General features: G+C 43.2%; 2 protein-coding genes across 2 annotated transcripts; one reads left to right on the top strand and one right to left on the bottom strand.

Annotated features, from left to right (window-relative positions):
* Positions 1-4294, top strand: LOC126983083 (proton-coupled folate transporter-like). The gene is made up of 7 exons (XM_050835568.1): positions 1-310; positions 538-690; positions 847-1432; positions 1550-1645; positions 1771-2001; positions 2112-2268; positions 2384-4294. Exons 1-7 carry the CDS (start codon positions 152-154, stop codon positions 2784-2786), a joined length of 1785 nt encoding a protein of 594 aa, XP_050691525.1. The 5' UTR covers positions 1-151; the 3' UTR covers positions 2787-4294.
* Positions 4295-4430: 136 nt separating this feature from the next.
* LOC126982843 (glutamyl aminopeptidase-like) lies at positions 4431-18108 on the bottom strand. Its single transcript, XM_050835116.1, has 20 exons — positions 17748-18108; positions 16462-16560; positions 15773-16005; positions 15141-15313; positions 14738-14882; positions 14260-14373; positions 13868-14012; positions 12885-13055; positions 11941-12038; positions 11164-11298; positions 9698-9859; positions 9387-9520; positions 8777-8883; positions 8517-8638; positions 8047-8250; positions 7612-7685; positions 7226-7358; positions 6381-6526; positions 5599-5707; positions 4431-4777 (listed from the first exon to the last, which is right to left on the bottom strand). The coding sequence occupies exons 2-20, from the start codon at positions 16526-16528 to the stop codon at positions 4622-4624; spliced, it is 2628 nt and encodes an 875-aa protein (XP_050691073.1). The 5' UTR covers positions 16529-16560; positions 17748-18108; the 3' UTR covers positions 4431-4621.
* Between the last annotated feature and the right edge of the window lie 495 nt (positions 18109-18603).

Below are 18603 nucleotides of genomic sequence, written 5' to 3'. Positions count from 1 at the left end.
GCCAGCTGATAACAACACCAGCAAGTTGCTCGCCGTTGAGCGAGATATTCAAGTTACTCCCAAGACACCGCATTTTCATCGACGGCCTGCCAGAACGGAAAGGCCAAATCGAGATATCTTTACACGAGAGGCGAGATAACGACACGGAGAGATGGAGCACGTGGCGAAGTTTTTGACGGGCGCCCTGCGAGCCACGACTGTGGAGCCCGTGATGCTGGTGGACGGGGCGTGTAAGGAGGCCATGCTTCTTTATACAGAAAATGTTCAGATGAACAAGATCTGTACCGTCAAAATGGGTTACTCCTCCGAGGTAAGTTGTGGCGTCCTTACACATCCGCAACCAAACATGCTTTTACTTATGATAGCAAGATCACGTCCTAAAGAATTTTACATTTATATCTATCTATCTATCTAGCTATATATATATATATATATATATATATATATATATATATATATATATATATATATATATATATATATATATATATATGGATTCATCTAGCAAACTCTAACCTGGTGTTTTCGCCTCCGCAGGTGTGCCAGAACCTCTCTGCTTACGAGGAGGAGAACGTGGCCGTGCAGCGGGAACTGACGCTGTTCACCTTCTACAACAGCATCATCATGTCGGTGCTGCCGCTCATCTACGTGCTCTTCATGGGCGCCTGGAGCGACAAGTACGGCAGAAAGGTGAGCTCCGAAGCAAAGGGCACCGCTTTCATGTATCGTTCGTGGTAATGATTATTATACTACACAAGAAATGAAAGTCTTTGTTATGAATACAGAGTTAATTTTCTTATCATTGAAGAGTTACGAAATCGCAACATCATTAGTGCTTTTTTTCAGATTCCTATGACCATCACTCTCGTGTGCCGACTCCTGTTCGCTGCGGGCTACCTCCTTGTCAACTGGCAAACCAGCTGGCCCGTGGAGGTGCTCTACCCGGTAACTTTCCTCGAGGCGATCGGCGGAGGCAACGCCGGGATGCTCTCTTCTTCCCTCAGCTATATCAGTGACATAAGTCGAGAGAAGGATCGTACGTCGCGTCTGAGTACTGCTAGTTCCCTCTGGTACCTCGGGGGACCCATGGGCACTCTGCTAGCCGCTGTCCTCATCAAAAATGGTGGCTACAACCTGCCTCTCGGACTAGTGTTCCTGACCTACATCGCCGCCGTCTTCTACGTCGTGATGTTCATCAGTGAGAGTCACGGCCCGTCCGCCAAGAAGGAGCTGCAGGCCCGCGGCTCCCTGCAGCCCCAGGACAGCATCATCAAGAAAAAGAGGGTGCCGCTCTGCACCATGGTGAAGGACTTCTTTGACTTCCACCGAGTCATCGAGTCCTTCAAGACGGCCATCAAGAGGCGCGACGGGAGCATGCGTGCTGTGCTGCTCGTCGTTCTGGCCGCCAACATGCTGCGCCGCGTTGCTCGAGGTAATATTTCGCTCTTTACTTATCGGTTCGAATCTCAAGTCATAAATAAAGACCGTAAACGTTCGTAATATGGAGTGGAGGACCACACGGGACTAACCATTTTTCTCCTTCTTCCAGGCTTCTTCATGTACCAGTTCGTGCGACAAGTGTTGCAGTGGGATGCCTCTGAGTATGGCTACTGGATCACCTACCGCAACCTCCTGGCGGCTCTCGGTACGTGACTGCGCCTCGTGAAATACGGGCCTCTTATTTTCATTATTATTTTGTTGTTGTTGTTTACATGCTCACGTCACTGAAGTTCGTTCGCACAGGTGACTCATAACGTTGTTGCTTTGCAGGGTCGCTTTTCCTTGTGCCTCTGTTGACAAAGAAGCTGGCGTTCTCGGACACGTCGTTGGTGGTGCTTGGATCTGCCTCGCTCATCCTCGAGTATCTGATGTACGGCCTCACGAGCGGAGTGTCCATGGTTTTCCTGATGTGGCTCGGACCGCCAGCCGGACTGATGTCAAACGCATCCATCATTGCCTTCAAATCGATGGCAACCAAACTGGTCTCGAGGCAAGAAAAAGGTGAGATCCTCTCTTTCTAATGCTGATGAATTTACTTGTTCCTCTGTGAAAGACTACGTGAGCGCTGTGGTGGTAACGCAAACCATGACGCCGCCTATTCTTCCCTTTAGGTCGCGTCAACGCCGTGATCGCTGCCCTCAACGGCCTCATGCCGATGGTGGGCTACGCTGCCTACTCCCCCATCTACTACCACACCGTTGACACCTTCCCCGCCGCTCAGTTCTACTTCGGCGCTAGTCTCAACCTACTCATCATGGTGGCTTTCTTGTAAGTTTCACTGTTTTCTAAGCAGTCATCTTCATGACAAATGGCAAAATGTATAAACAAGAAACGTATTATAAGTACATTGACCACATAATAATAGCACCCTCCTCCCCGACAGAACGATTGGGGCGGCCTTGGTTTCCGAGTCATACGACACCGAGGACCTTGAGAAGGGCGGTGATGGGCACAAACCCAACCTCATCCACGGCCTGAAGAGGCGCTCGTCCGTAACCCTCAAGGCCATCGTCCGTACATTTAGCGTTCCGGGAGGTAAAAACGTCGTCAGGATTCCTTCTCCACAGCCGCCACAATCCCAAACCTTGGAGGAGGTAGAGGAAAGAGATTCATCGGAGGGCGCGGCGACACCCTCACGCGAAAGATTTGCTGCCTGTTATTCCAATGCTATGACTGACGCCGAGCTAACAGCGACCGAGGCTGCTGGCAAGGAAGCCGCTGGTCCCCCCGTGGTCCCAGTGCTCACCGAGGAAAAGAAGCAGGCTGTTGGATCCACCACGTGCTGATGAGCTGCCATGCAAAATATCTGCGTGTCTTCTCTCATCTCAGGAAGGGCTGATGGCTACCAACGCACCGCGTTTTCTCGTATCATATCATCACCAATAACATTATCATAACTTATTGCGTATATTTATGTGTGGGTGTACCAATTATTTATGTGCATGAATGTGTACTTGCGTAATATAAGAAAAACGTTAATGTTTTTTGTCGCTTCCTCATCCTTCAACTCTTGCTGCTGCGTAGAAACTCGCCTCACACCACATACCGCGCCGCCCCTGGGGCTGGAGCCTCTGACTCAGTGGTTCTTAAGCTTTTTACTACCACGCCCTCTCCAGGAATAGACCCCACGGGCTATCTGTTCGTCTCATCGCGACTTGAGGTCCCTCGCGTGCGTCGCCGCGGCAATGCCGACGCTTCACCTTTTGTTTACTTTTATTTTGGAGGGCTCGGTGTTGTCTACCGCAGCACCGTGCATATAGAGCACTTATTATGAAACCATAAGTCAAAATAAGCACATCCTCAGAAACATCAAGTAAAACTAAGCTAGAGATGCTGGAAAGCAAAATAGCCATGAGCGAAACATTCAGACGAAACAAATCTCATGTTGCCCCTGGACTATAACAGACTCCTGCGTCCACGAGGTAGACACGGGCCCGCACACATTCGTCACTCAGTCATCATGATTACCATAACTGACGCAAACTTTAAAACGGAAAAGTAGTGGGTAATGTTATATTTTATCCCGACCACCAGGTACTGACTGTACCGTGTTTGGACATTTGCCTCCAAGCCAGGATTGAGTTCGAGTACATTTTTCGTACTCGAGTCCAAGTACGCTTCCCCTTCGGTATCACGAATCCAAGTACACATACAAGTACTCAGTTTAATGGCGGAACTCTAGTCCAAGTGCGAGTTCTTTTGTTCTGTACTCAAGTCTAAGTACAAGTAATTTATACTAATTTAGACATGATTTTTCTGCTTCGAGACAAGTGGCAAACTGACAACCCCTCTTTGCCCTGGTCACCTGACATGACCTCAGTGTCAGCTCATCTCAGGGCCAAGGCCACCAGGCCTCCCCAAGCCCCAAGCTTAGAACACACCTTTGTCAATTCCTTAATCTGACCTCACCTCCTCCCACGCACGTCATCAAACACCACACCAGCCGCATATTTGCAGTTGTGGTTGTACTCAAATGTACTCGAAAGAACTCGTAAACTTACCCAGTACTTGGAGTCCAAGTACGAATACAAGTGCAAGTACTAATGATCTTTTGACCCCGAGTACGAGTACAAATACATGACATTGTGTACTTAAGTACGATTACAAGTAAGAGTACGTGTACTTGGACCCAAGCCTGCTCCAAGCAATAACTTGTATACCGAAATCTCGAAATAGAAAAAAGAACCGCACTCACTAGGATAAGTAGCCCCTAGAGTCTTGCCTTTATATCCCCACATTATCCCCCTTCCCTCTATTGTAGGTCGTCGTAATGTTTTCAGCCGTCACGTGAGGCATCTGCTTCATGCCTGGAGACCTCTCATATTGTTCCTGTATTCTCACATATTTGTTTTGCTTTCAGATGAAGATCTCACTGACGCTAAATTTTACAATCTTAATTAAAGATATCACAGACAATAGACACTCAGCAATCATCATATACACTTTATTAAATACAAGCAGCTTTGAAATAATGTGTAAATATATTTTGTATCAATATTCACAAATCATAGTATATAATAGAGAGCAATATTGACATCCATAAAAATACCTGTTACACGTTTTTATTGAAAAAAGAGAAAAAATTTACCCTTACAAACTCAACCTCAGATGAAAGACTCTTTCAGAGCGTCTGCAGCCAGGCCAAGATGGTGTTGGTGTTGTCATTCACCCAGCGAATGTTGTACTTGACCCTCTCGATGGCTTGTTCTCTGTTCAGCTGTCCTGCCCCTGCATCAGGGTACTGGCTGAAGAATGCCTCCATCTGCCATGATGGACCAATATGTTAAAATACTTATATTCTAGTCTCTCTCTCTCTCTCTCTCTCTCTCTCTCTCTCTCTCTCTCTCTCTCTCTCTCTCTCTCTCTCTCTCTCTCTCTCTCTCTCTCTCTCTCTCTCTCTCTCTCTCTCTCTCTCTCTCTCTCTCTCTCTCTCTCTCTCTCTCTCTCTCTCTCTCTCTCTCTCTCTCTCTCTCTCTCTATATATATATATATATATATATATATATATATATATATATATATATATATATATATATATATATATATATATATATATATATATATATATATATCATTTAACAGGTGTCACTCAACTCCTTCCTGTCCTAAGTAGAGGCTATAAAGTACAAATAAATATGCAAAACATGTTAAAGAACTGAGCTAGCAACAATTCACACAAGTAACCTGTATAACAAATATCTGATGAACATTGTATGCTAAAATATATTTTCCCTACACTGAAAAATGGTAAAAAAAATCCTTAAAACTGGCCAAATTAAACAATGGATGCCATGACTATTCTTTGTCACTGTTTATCATACTTCTCATATCCTGTTGATCTCATGAAAAATTACATAATTGAATTACAGTGCCATATTATCTTAAGGAGGCTCAAGTCAAGAATCACCAAGACTTAGCTAAGATTGCCTATAGGTGGCGTGCACAACTCATCAAGTTCAAGCTCGGGCCCTCCAACCCGAAAGTAACCCCTTGCGATGGTGAACAGTTACTCTCATGCACGCCACCTATATAAAAAACTCAGCATGTTAAGGTAAGTGTTCCAAACTTAGTGAGAGTTGTTGTGATGCCTCACCTCACCCAGCCCCAGACCAAGTCATTGCCTGCAGGGTTGGTGGAGATGTACTCAAGGATGCGCAGGAAGTTCTGGCTGCGCACGAACTTCTCATCCATGGACTGTTCAATGTACCTGGAGGTGGTAATGACTAGAATGAGTGGCAAGGTTTAGACTCAGGGCTAGAGTACCTACATTAATCAATTCAGTTTCATGGAAGTTGTATCTCTCCCTAAATTCTTTTCAACACAAAACCACGAGACATTATTTAATACAACTTATATGAGTCGAAGCATATTTATTTTTTCCTGTTTAACCCCTTGACTGCGGATTTCCTACAAGAAGACATCACCAAGCAACAGAAATGGAACAAAAAGTGGCTGCTACAATTCAATGAAGAAAAATGTAAAGTCATGCACCTTGGGAGGGGATATCCAGCATACCAATACCACATGGGAAACACTCCACTATCCACCACAGGGGCAGAGAAAGACCTGGGAATATATGTTACCAGGCTACCAGTGAAAGCCAAATCCGTGCCAATTGCAGCGGACGGGTTAAGGGAAGTAACAGATTGACTATATGCTTTGTTTCATACAGCATGTACTCTGGTGTAAGGGAAGGAATGAGGACGGAAGAATCAACAGTATATCTTTTCTATACTTTATACCCTCAGATTTGTGGGATTGTAACACCCTGGAAATCAGAAATGCCAAAGAGAAGGTTGTCTTCATATATACAGAACATCCAAACATATGAAGAAGAGGATGAAAGCACTAGAAGAGAGGCACACATTTTATGCCCTCACCTCAGTAGGATTGCCTCGTCCTGGAAGTTCGCCATGCCAAAGTAAAGGTTGTCAGTTTCAGTAGCACTTGTCTCGTCCGCTGCACGCTGCCACATCAGGTCCCATGTCGCCTGTGTTCCTCCCTTCACTACTCCCCACCTGTACACCTGGTAGAGAGAGAGAGTGGTGTTAAAACTGGTATACACTTAGGAAATCCATGTCTCCACAGATGCCAACACGGACTAGCAGTCTAATGATGAAGTTACATCCTACACTACTCTTTGAATAACCTCTGGGTTGATTTATAAGAGCAGAATAAAAATGTACATCTCTTACCCAAACTTGCCCTCCTGATCACACAATTCCTTACCACCAAGAGGACTATTTAACTACACCTGTGGGATGGTAAAGATGACTGGTGTGCTACAGATTCCTTATGACTGATAAACTATGTAATGTATAACTTAATATTGAGCAAATCCAACTGAGGGGCTTCTGATATGTCCACATTTGCATTGTTTAACCCGGTAGCAGCGGGGATCATGTTTCTTAATGGTCCCTCCAAGCCAGAAAAATGAGAAAAAATCACCCCTCACACAAACCATTTCATAATGTATATCAAAGCATTTGTGATCAGATTATGTATCATCTATTTTGGCAGGTTTATATCATGGCACAAATTTGGCCCGTCGCTGCTACACAGTAAAGCCACAAATTTGGCCCGTCGCTGCTACCGGGTTAAGTAAGTAAAATTGATGTTTGTCCTGGGCAATGGCAAAACCTGGTATACTGGGTCAACCTGCTAGCACTCTTACCATATATGAAAAAACCCTGTCACTGCTAAATCTGTCCTTCCAATAAGGTACCTGTCTGCGTGTGTCGAGAGGGAGCTGGTATTTGGGGTCCAGGATCCAGCTTTGTATCTCTGCTGCTGCTGTGCCCAGGCAGGCCTCACCCCCACTCAGGCATGACAGCCTCACTACCTCAGTCCTCAACAACCTGTAATTATCAGCCAAAACCCTAAGTGGACATGTGAGGTGCTGAGTGCTACATGCAGACAAACACCAAAAGATGGCATAAAATTGCTTTTGAAGTTTTGGAATTTTCAACTTGCATTAACTCAAACCACACAATTCAGTATCAGTGTGGTAACAGTTCTTGTAATTATGTTGCTATGCTTACAGCTATAAGATCCCACTGCATGTGCTATGAATTCACTTAAATTGTTTACAATATACCAATTACAACTTGCCTTGTCAAGTGATTTCCATTGTCTTCCCAACCCAGCGAAATGAACAGAGGCTCCACCAAACTGGAAACATAATCCTGAAATAACAGTTACATTATCCATCATATCATATCATCAACAAATGAACTTCAAACACTGATCATTAATGGTGCAAGGGCAACATAATAAGAGAAATAAGAAAATATAATGTTGGTTAGACCATCATCTTTGTAGATTTCTTCCTCAAAAGTCTTGAAGATTCTGGATGATAATAGGATTTGATACCAAGGCTTTCACAGTTTTGGAAGGACAGAAATTAGAAGAGGATAGACTTCTTAGCCACAAATTTTAAAGTTCACCATTTATGCCCATGTACAGGCCATTTGTATGTATGCAAGGCTGCAAGCTTTTGTTAGGGTAGATGAAAAAAGTATGTCTTTGAAAATGATTTAAATATACCTTGAAGGGCAAGTTGGCATCGGTGGAGGCAAGAAGTGGCTGCAGGTTCGAGAAAGCTGTTGCCATGGAGTACCAGGGGACGTAGTCACTTTCATTGGCCACATTGCGACTGAAGTCCAATGCCACCGTGTAGTTGATGAGTGCAGCGTCAGCCAGGGCAAAGACATCACTGTAGAGGCCGGCACGATCCGATGCTTTCAGGGCCTAAAAGAGGAAGGGATTCAAGGTCAAGTTACCAGTCAGTAATCCCCATTCAGGAAGTCACAGCATGATGAATGGTTTGTCATTAATGTCACTGTGACTCCAGACAATGGGCGATGGGTCACCGCTTCTCACTATAACCTTCTAAAGGAGCTGCCTTTTATGGACTATTGTGAATGAGTAGACATTGTTCTCTATCCCTCTCTCTCAGGGCACATGAAGTTACCCTAAGAGAGGAGGTAAGAGTGTTCTCATTACAACTGACTCACCTTGGAGGCACACAGCTTCCCCAGCTCCGCCCACATGTCTGGCTCATAATTGACTCGGTAGTAGCCCATGTACTGCATGTTGACCTTGATCCAGGTGACCTCAGCAGGCACAGCAAGCTCTACTGAAAATACAGGCTTCTCAATGTTATTGATGATATCATTTGATAGATTTTATAGGATCATCTTTGGTCTCTTTCTCTTTTCCACTCTTATTTAGCAAAACATATATCCATCCATCGGTAACATGTGTGAGGACTTACAGGTGGAATTTTCGTGATACAGCCATGACCTCTGCACCGTGGAGTCAGCCGATGTTGTGTAGCTCACAGGCACATCCCATTTGTACCGGAACACTGAGTCATTGGGGCTGAAAGGATAAAGAGCCACAATCACATGATCCTTACACTCCATGGTGTAGTGGTTAGCATGAGAATGAGCTACAAATTTGTGGGCCTGGGACCAGCCGAGGGCAGTTGGCACTCAGCTCACCCAACTGTTCATCCTCCCTCTTGGGCTGGTCGGGAAACCTAGGGAAAGTAAGCTGTGGTAACCCTAAATTCACACTTGCCTGGTGTCACAGAGTAATGGGTTGTCTCTTACCCGCCACAGGCTCAAGGGCCAACAAGACGGAGGTGAGCACCGAGGTCACATGCAGCTCAGATTGTGCCCCAACTTTATCTCTTAAAACTTCATTAGCAAAGTCATGATTAACTACTACAGGGTTAAAAAAGTATGCAACATGCTGCTTAAACATGCTAACTCAAACTGTAATATTTATTTAAATTATGAATATCACTGAGCAGTTTGCAAACCCTGATAATGAGTTCACTTGTATTCTGTAAACCTGTTATAAAAACATTAAAAGCTTACTCGTATTCTGCATTTGGGTCCAGCAAGAAGCGTTCCTGGGAGAGAGTGAAGGTGTTCGGGGCCGAGCGCTTCACAGTCACCACAGGGAAGCCCATCTGCTGGGTCCAGGTGTTCATGATGGCCCCAACATCCCCCTGGAAAGAAAGAATAACATAGGAATAAGAATAACATAGCAGATACATGGCAAAGATAACAATAATATAACAGAATTAAGGTGAGAATAACAAGTAACACTCTTTAATTCTTCCTTGGTATCCTTCTGAAAGCCATGACATGACAAATCAAACAGTACAAGCTTCTTTGAAGTTCACCTTTTGCCCTTCAGGGACACTGCCAGCCCAAGCTGCAGTGAGTTCATTCCACAGGTCCTGCGTCACTGCGTTGGCATACTCAAACTTCTTGAGGAAGTTGTTGATTCCTGTTTGGAAGGACTCTCCCATGAAGTTCTCCAACATCCGGAGTATTGATGCACCCTGAAGTGGAGGACACAGGTCATTCACTGCCTCTATCATGAAAATTCCACCTGTAAGTCCTCACACATGTTACTGATGGATGGATATATGTTTTGCTAAATAAGAGTGAACTAATATGTAATGCAAACATAATTCAATTTGGATTGTACTGAAACTTTTAATGCCATCTGAATTTACTTAGAATGCTACTCTGGTTACTTTAATATGATTATGATGTACTCCAAATAGGAACAGAACAAATTTCTAATGTAAGCGAGGTGCCAGAGTTGTAAGAAACTGAAATGCAGTCAAAAAAAAAAAAAAAAAAATGTATTGCCATAATTAAAAATATACCTTATACCTTTCCTTGAAATATGACAAAACATTCATACATATATCCCATGAAAAATGGGAGCTTTGATTGATTCACTTGGTCTTTTGTGTAGTGCTGACATGGGGCTGTGTTGAAAGTGTTAGTTAAAGATATAAAGACCAGTCACTTTATAGGTGAGCAATAAATTACTTTAAATTCTTTGCAATCCATGACTTATGCAAGCAGCAACACCTCTCAGAATTGTTCATCAAGCAAAGCAATAGATAACATACCACCACTGAGACCCACCCACCCACCTACCTTATTGTACGTTATGGTATCAAACATGGCAGTGATCTCCTCTGTGCTGGTGACAGAAAACACAACTGGGTGGGAGCTGAGCTGCTCATCTTGCCTCAGAGTTTGGCCCAAGAAGTTACTCACAAAGTGAAGCTCCTACATAAACACACAAGCTCAACTAATCATGCATAGCTTGATAGGTAAACATCAAGATTATTTAAAGCATGCACAATACTTAAAATAAGAATGAAAGCAGCTTACAATGAAAACTCAATTGCAACAAAAACTTTTTGTGAGAGTAAACTGAAAGCAATTAGAAGCCAGACCACTAAGTCTTCTGCCACTAACTCCAAACCTAAGTGTTAAGAAAGCATTTTAGTCATGTCATACAACTAAATATATTGAAGAACTACTTAAATGTTTGACCCAGAAAACTGTAGCATTGTTGTAATGGTGAGTTAATTAAATTAAAAGCACCATTAAAACAATGCTGCAAATGTATGAATAAATATAGATTAGTCAAGCAAAATACCCATCATACAAGTATCAAAATATGCAATGCCAAAAAAGATTCCGTAGCAAGCTGTTCTAAGCCATCGCCCAAAATGTTGAATGCAAACCTTCCAGGCACCAGGCAAAACAAGCCAGAAAGCATGCCCACCACCTTGGTGAGGGTTCTAATGACTGTACGTCTCATTCTTCAATGGCAAACCTTGTTATAGGAAATGCTGTCAAAGATGGCATTGATCTGGTCAGGCGTCTCCACGGCCTGGATAATCGGGTGGGAGCTGAGCAGCGAATCGATGCCCAGCACGGGCAGCAGAGTGCTGGTACAGAACTGGGAGCCCTGGTGTGGAGAGGCATCATTACTGCCAACACTTCACCTCAACATAGTGTTCCACTGTCAACAGGGTGAACATGCAGCAGCAATACTTCTCACTCCATTACCCTTGAATACAGGATTCAATCCTATACTTCTTAAAAGGTGTTATATATCATATAGTTACCTTTATTTATTTATATATTTTAAAAAACTTTTTATGAGGAGTGCTAGGATGAAAACTAAGGCCCTGTCCACTTTCATAAACCACAAGGGCCTAGTTGACTAGCACTCAACTTGTTTTCACCTATTTGTAGTGTGTAGTGTGCAGTGTTTGAGCAAGGCTTCAGTTACCTCCACATCTACTGTATCCTGCTTCCTGTGCATATTATATGGGCCATCTTAATGTGTGAGTGTAGTGCTAATGTTCTCTTCTTTCAGTTTGTTGACATTATCCTCAATGAATGGCAACTTGTGCAAAGTAAACCACAATCATAGACAAATTCAGCAGTGTGTGTTTCAGCACTATTTAACAATTTACTGGATTTGTGAATTTAAATTAAAGGCTCCACGATGCTTTATGGAATGGGAGGCCCTGATGCTGAAGTACAGACAAGCATGATGATTACTGCTCCTGACTGATGATTAAGAAACAAACAAGGGGCCCACCATGTCCCAGTCGGGCTCCACGTATGCCACGCCTTTGGTCTCCACGTAGCTGGCGAAGCCCTCGTTTAGCCACAAGTCGTCCCACCACTTCAAGGTAACTGGAGGAAAAAAAAATTATGCACAAGGACAAACTCAAATCTACTCACACATCAATCATCAAGAATCAGTTTTGGAGTCACTCGTGCATAAGTATGAGTACCCATTAACCCGGTAGCAGCGACGGGCCAAATTTGTGGCTTCACCGTGTAGCAGCGACAGGCCAAATTTGTGGCTTCACCATGTAGCAGCGACAGGCCAAATTTGTGGCTTTACCGTGTAACAGCGACGGGCCAAATTTGTGACTTCACCGTGTAGCAGCGACAGGCCAAATTTGTGGCTTTACCGTGTAGCAGTGACAGGCCAAATTTGTGGCTTTACCGTGTAGCAGCGACGGACCAAATTTGTGCCATGATATAAACCCCCCAAAAAAGATGATATATAATCTGATCACAAATGCTTTGATATGTACTATGAAATGGTTTGTGTGAGGGGTAATTTTTTCTCATTTTTCTCGCTAAGAGGGACCATTAAGAAACATGATCCCCGCTGCTACCGGGTTAAAATTGCAGAATGATAGTGAGGGTGGGTTGTTGAGTTCTGGCATCCCCTCAAGGAACTAATAAAACCTCTCCTCAAGGTACAAATCTTGGGATGGTTTAGGCCGGGAAAGTGCAGGGTTTTGTTGATTGTCTTCTACACAGGCATGCTGTGTTTGTTTACTTTTCATGGTAGGTCAATAAAGTGTCCTTTAGGCACACTTAAATTAGTTGGTGCAGTTAGCTGACTGAGGCTGAAGAGATTATGTATATATGTATGCATGCATGAATGAATGGATGAAGGTAAGCATGAATATACACTGGACGTATACATTTATCACTCTGAGTCAAGGTGAGGTTCAGCCTTACCCAGGTTTCCAAACCACTGGTGAGCCATCTCGTGGGAAATGACTGACGCCACTCGCTGCTTGTTGGCGGCGGAGCTCTCGTTGGCGTTGTAGTAAATGGCCGTCTCCCTGAAGGTGATGATGCCCCAGTGCTCCGTGGCACCCGAGGAGTAGTCAGGGATGGCAACCATGTCTGGGGGGGGGAGACAGAGGTACTCAGGCAGTGTAATATTATGAAGGAAACAGTGGCAACCATAACCTTAACCCCTTGACTGTGGATTTCCTACAAGAAGACATCACCAAGCTACAGGAATAGAACAAAAAGTGGCTGCTACAATTTAGTGAAGAAAAATGTAAAGTCATGCACCTTGGGAGGGGATATCCAGCACAGTAATACCACATGGCACTGCACTATCCACCACAGAGGCAGAGAAAGACCTGGGAGTATATGTTACCAGGCTACAAGTGAAAGCCAAATCCGTGCCAATCACAGCGGACAGGTTAACAAGTATATTATAGCATGTTGAAAATATAATCTTTAAAACATTACCAATATATGAGAAGCTACAAAGTCTTGAAAAACATATATTTAACAACTTTTAAATTATAATATTTTGAGTTTATATACCTAACAAACAAGTGATAATGGCTAAGCCTTCCTCAGATTTTATTTAACCCGGTAGCAGCGGGGACCAAGTTTCTAAATGGTCCCTCTAAGCGAGAAAATTGAGAAAAAATCATCACTCACACAAACCATTTCATAATACATATCAAAGCATTTGTGATCAGTTTATGCATCATCTATTTTGGAGGGTTTATATCATGGCACAAATTTGGCCCGTCGTTGCTACATGGTAAAGCCACAAATTTGGCCCGTCGCTGCTACCGGGTTAAAGTAGTTTAGGCTGCTTCACACAGGTCAGCTTTTCAGAGTTGCCTATAACTATAAAAAGCAAATCTACATAGCTTAAGGTATATGGATACTAAATGAGCATAAGATCTCACCACTTTTGGGCAAAGGGAAGGGCAGGTCGAACATGCCTTCATACATCTGGAGCACACTCTTCCCCACCTCAAGGGCATAGTCTGTATCACTGAGGTGGTGGGCAGGGGCATACACTCTGAATGGCATGCCACTCTCCAGGATGGTCTGGAAATGCAGCGTAACAAGGAATTCCAGGAAGTATTGTCTGGAGATTCTGGTGATAATGATGCAAAAAACAGAAAATGTATAGGTCATTCTCACTTTTTTTTTTTCAAGGGCAACAACAACAACAAAAAAGTGTAGAAAAAAAGCCCGCTAATCACTGCTCCTAAATAAGATATAAGTAAAGAGTGGCCAAAAGAGATATCACTAATCTACCATTGACCATGAAGCTAAGATTTTGGGTCCTCACCTCTTTGTACGAGAAGTCGCAGACAATGAAACACACCAGATACGTGACCATGGGCACAGACTTCTCAAAGGCCACCTCGGTCAGCCCGGCAGATGGTGAGTCAGCCGTTTCTTTCTGGGTAAAGTTGATTACAGAATTTTACATATCAAACATTACATATGTTTAAGATTACACATCACACCTTTAAACTTCAAGTACAAAACATTTTTACTGTAAGGTTATGTATGCACAAACTTCTTAACCCCTTGGCTGCAGATTTCCCACAAGAAGACATCACCAAGCTAGAGGAGTGAAGCAATAAGTGGCTGCTACAATTCAATAAAGAAAAATGTAGTCATGCACCTTGGGAGGGCATATCCAGCATACCAATACCACATGGGAAACACTCCACTATCCACCACAGACAAGGCGAAATACATGCCAATCGAAGAGAAGGGGTTAAAAGAGGGGGACTAGTCTTCTATTTAGTTGACCTTACCTTCACAGGCATGTTTGAGAGGGCTCTGTAACCCTCCGAGGGCCTCACTACTGTAAGGCTGTAGGTGGACTTGAAGCTTGGTTCATCAAAGCACGGGAAAGCTCGCCGGGCATAGGTTGGTTGAAACTTGGTGGTGGCAAGACCGCTGTGATGCATGTAAGCATTAAAAGTTTGTTGGTTGGTGAGCTATCTTTGAGCTCCCCATATTTACCACCTCATACAACAATGATATGGATCCTGTAACTCAAATATACATCACTAGTTTAACTCAAGTCATACATGGTGTTGCAAGTGTTTCTTTGGAGAAATATAAAAGAATATATGAAATATTCTGAGCAGCTAGGTTTAAAATAATACAAATTCTCTGGTACACAGTGTGCATTTGAGCAATATTTCTCCTTACCTTGTTTTTCCATTGTCATCAGTGTAGTCTGAGTAATAAAAGCCTAGAATGCCCTTCTCCAGGGACCCACTGAAGTGGAGGGTGAGTTGGAATGAGCCGGCTGCCACCTGCTCCGTACGCACCACAAAGAACTGGTGAGGCTCGTAGTCGATGGTCTCGTTGATCCTCACAGCCTTCACGGCAACAAAGGAAGAATTGGTTCACAGCAGCAGCTCACAGGTAGTGCTCAGAAGTGATTACATGGACATGGAAGCCAGTGCTATTTAATTGTACTCATGAAAGATTCATCATATATACAATACTTAGAAAATTCCACAGTCAAAAATTTCTGATGAATTTTTCAGTACCTATTTACATTTGATTGTCCTACCACAAGAAGGTATAAATTTTCAACCATCTCCAAATGATAGAAGATTACTCACATACAGTTCAATTCAGCAATCAAAGCTAACTTAAGTTTCTGTGGTCAAGAGGACCATTGGAGGCATCTTCTAAGGAATTATACATCAAAGCAGCTGCTATAAATTAAATTAACCTGCACCACTGATGGGCTGGGACCAACCACCAAGCCCTATGAAGAACCTACCAATGCTATGGACTGAGGAGAAGGTAGTGATCTAACTGGACCTCACCTGAGTTTGGTTGTCTGTCACACTGACTAAGGATGAGCTGGTGATGGTGAGCCACTGAGCATGCACCAGGAAGTGATCACGTGGCTCCTGGGACAAGAGGCTGATGGTGACCTGGCCGGTGAAGGTCTTGGAGGTCAGGTCAGGGTGGATATACAGCTCGTAGTGTTGAGGGAGAACAGTGTCTGGTAGCCGGAAACTGTCCTCCCATGGCCTGTCACTGCTCTTGGTCATGTCTACGAGGAACACCAAATATTGTGTTAAAGTACTGATTTTGACTCCTTGAGTGCGGATTTCCTACAAGAATTCATCACTAAGCTACAGGAATGGAACGAAAAGTGGCTGCTACAATTCAATGAAGAAAAATGTAGTCATGCACCTTGGGAGGGAATATCCAGCATACCAATACCACATGGGAAACACTCCACTATCCACCACAGAGGCAAAGAAAGACCTGGGAGTATGTGTTACCAGGCTACCAGTGAAGACCAAATCCATGCCAATCGTAGCGGACAGGTTAATAAAGTCTTACCCAATAATATCCCAGCACACACAACACGCAAGTATACATGACACTGCTATGCACTAATCTGCCCCAGCCAATCAACCCTAGAGTAACTACACACAGAAAGACTATACACCAACTCTCCCGTAACACCCAGGACTACAAGAACTACTGCCCCCTAACTCACCCTTGCCATGCCCTGCCACAATCACCGCCATCAGCACAGACAGCAAGAAAGAGGCCCGGCTCCTCATCCTAACAGTGGTTTGTGATCTGCTCTGCCTCCCTTGTATGAGATGGAACACTGTATATATGTCACTCCAGCACTCTTATCACTACTATGGACAAGTCTAATAGGTAGCTGGCTGCTGCCCCTGAAGGTCAGTCTGATATATATAGTCTGAGCATGATTCATCATCAATGCTGTAGAATACCTTGGAATGCATATATAGCATTAGTAAGTCACTTGCTTACAGTTTCTATGTTGCTTATTATAAGGAAAGAGGGATTATTTTTTTCTTAATAGATGTTGTACTTATTAAAAAAAAAAAGAACAAGCTGAAATCACTTCATTATCTTCTTTGAATGGAGAACTTTCACACACATACAAATAAAATTAGTAAAGATATTTTGTTTTATTTGTTTCACTTCAATAATCCCTTCCAGATACAGTAGACAGATAATTCAGTTAAATGATTTTTTCATTTTATATATATATATATATATATATATATATATATATATATATAGAGAGAGAGAGAGAGAGAGAGAGAGAGAGAGAGAGAGAGAGAGAGTACGTTAGGGAGAGGGGGGAAAGATCTTTGAGAAACTTTGAGCAGGCAGGGAGGGAGTGTCTGGATAAAGAAAGTTGAAAGCTCTTCTGCCGTGGCCATCCCCTGGTGGGAGCTCCTAGGAGCAGGCGTCGATGAAATGATGATGATATATAACAAAATTTGTCATGCAGTAAAATGATATCTATATCCTGAAAAAGCAATGATTGCATGAAGAAACTAAACTCCCAAGAAATTAAGTCAAGGGGTCTATCAATAAAACAAAACACAAAAACAATAGGTCCTCCTATCAGTGTGTGTCCCAGCAGCTGGGCAGCAGGTGGGAGTGGAGATAAACACTGCTATGACACACAAGGCCCTGAGAACCTGATGAAGAGCCGATGAGAATTATAAAATTAAACTCACAATGCTTTATGTAATGTGTGAGAGATTTATCACCATACTTAACACGACTGACAAAACTTAACTGTAACAGGAAAATTAGACATCCATAAATTAAACACGGACATGATAAAAGAAACTAAATCGTGACAGAAGCATGAAAGTAACCAAGGGAAGACTGGACAACGGCAGGCATCAGCTGTTTGCTCTTACAGATACAAAGGGATAAAAAGTCTCCTCCGGGACCGTCTCTCCTTCCTCTTAATACTAACTAACACAAGGCAACACTTTTCCTCCGTACCTGTGATGTGCTCTGTTGGTATGCTGCTGTCTCCTGTCTCTTTCCTCCTCTGCTTGTTGTTGCCTCCCGTGATAATGTGTTTAATGTTTCCTTTGAAGTGTTTCCAGCGTGGGTTTGTTTTGGTCCGGCAGCTTCTTCTTCTTCTTCTTTGGACCTGTTCCGCTTTTGAACGCTTGTTAGGTCTCTCTCCTTCTTTCTTCCTCTCTTCTATGTGGATTAGTTGTCTCTTATTTTTCAGTCTCTTTTACCTCCCTTTCTTCTGCACCGTTTACTTGCTTCTTGCTTTCTAGGTATTACGCAGGGAGTTCTTCGTGTGTTTCACTATCATATGCGTGTCTGTTATCAGGCTATCAGGCTATCGTCACTACAAATGTGCAAAACTTTGTTGCCTTGGCCCACAAAGGGATAACCACGCGCCCTCAGAGCTGTTATTTTCGCTGCAAGTCCTAATTTATGTTTTTTTGCATCTCGTATGTAATATTGTCATGGTGTATCGTAAGCTCTCGCTTCAAAAACGTGCCAATTAGCGAGATGTATATTTCGGTGACGCAGCGATGCCCGGCGAAGGTGTTGCCGTATAACACGATCACCACCGAGGCTCTTGTGCTGGAAAAGGAGTGTGACCACACATTTTTAATTTGGTTGATTTATATTCAGATATTATGCTTGTGAGAAGAGAAGGAAGCCATAATACCAAAAGTTTTGAGATATTTCTTATAGTTCTCCTTTTATTTTTTTTCCCCTTTAAATATTGAGAGGATACTTTGTCCTTATATAAATGTTTTGTAGAAGATATAATCTTGTTTATTAGCCAATCAAACTTAAGTTATATTAATATTATGGCGAGTATTATGAG

The sequence above is a fragment of the Eriocheir sinensis genome, chromosome 52 (genome assembly GCF_024679095.1).
Source record: "Eriocheir sinensis breed Jianghai 21 chromosome 52, ASM2467909v1, whole genome shotgun sequence".
Lineage (NCBI taxonomy): Eukaryota > Metazoa > Arthropoda > Malacostraca > Decapoda > Varunidae > Eriocheir > Eriocheir sinensis.
Note: the sequence above shows the minus strand (reverse complement) of the source record. Positions and strands in the feature narration are given on the sequence as shown.

Bases quoted from the DNA above. Each gene is read 5' to 3' on its own strand.
- LOC126983083 (XM_050835568.1), top strand. From the start codon at position 152: ATGGAGCACGTGGCGAAGTTTTTGACGGGCGCCCTGCGAGCCACGACT. The intron at 1,433-1,549 runs GTAATATTTCGC...TCCTTCTTCCAG, and splicing joins GCTGCGCCGCGTTGCTCGAG to GCTTCTTCATGTACCAGTTC. The intron at 2,002-2,111 runs GTGAGATCCTCT...TCTTCCCTTTAG, and splicing joins GGTCTCGAGGCAAGAAAAAG to GTCGCGTCAACGCCGTGATC.
- LOC126982843 (XM_050835116.1), bottom strand. From the start codon at position 16,528: ATGAGGAGCCGGGCCTCTTTCTTGCTGTCTGTGCTGATGGCGGTGATT. The intron at 14,013-14,259 runs GTGAGGACCCAA...CTGCATTTCCAG, and splicing joins GCGACTTCTCGTACAAAGAG to ACCATCCTGGAGAGTGGCAT. The intron at 13,056-13,867 runs GTGAGATCTTAT...TCCCCCCCCCAG, and splicing joins CTTCCCTTTGCCCAAAAGTG to ACATGGTTGCCATCCCTGAC.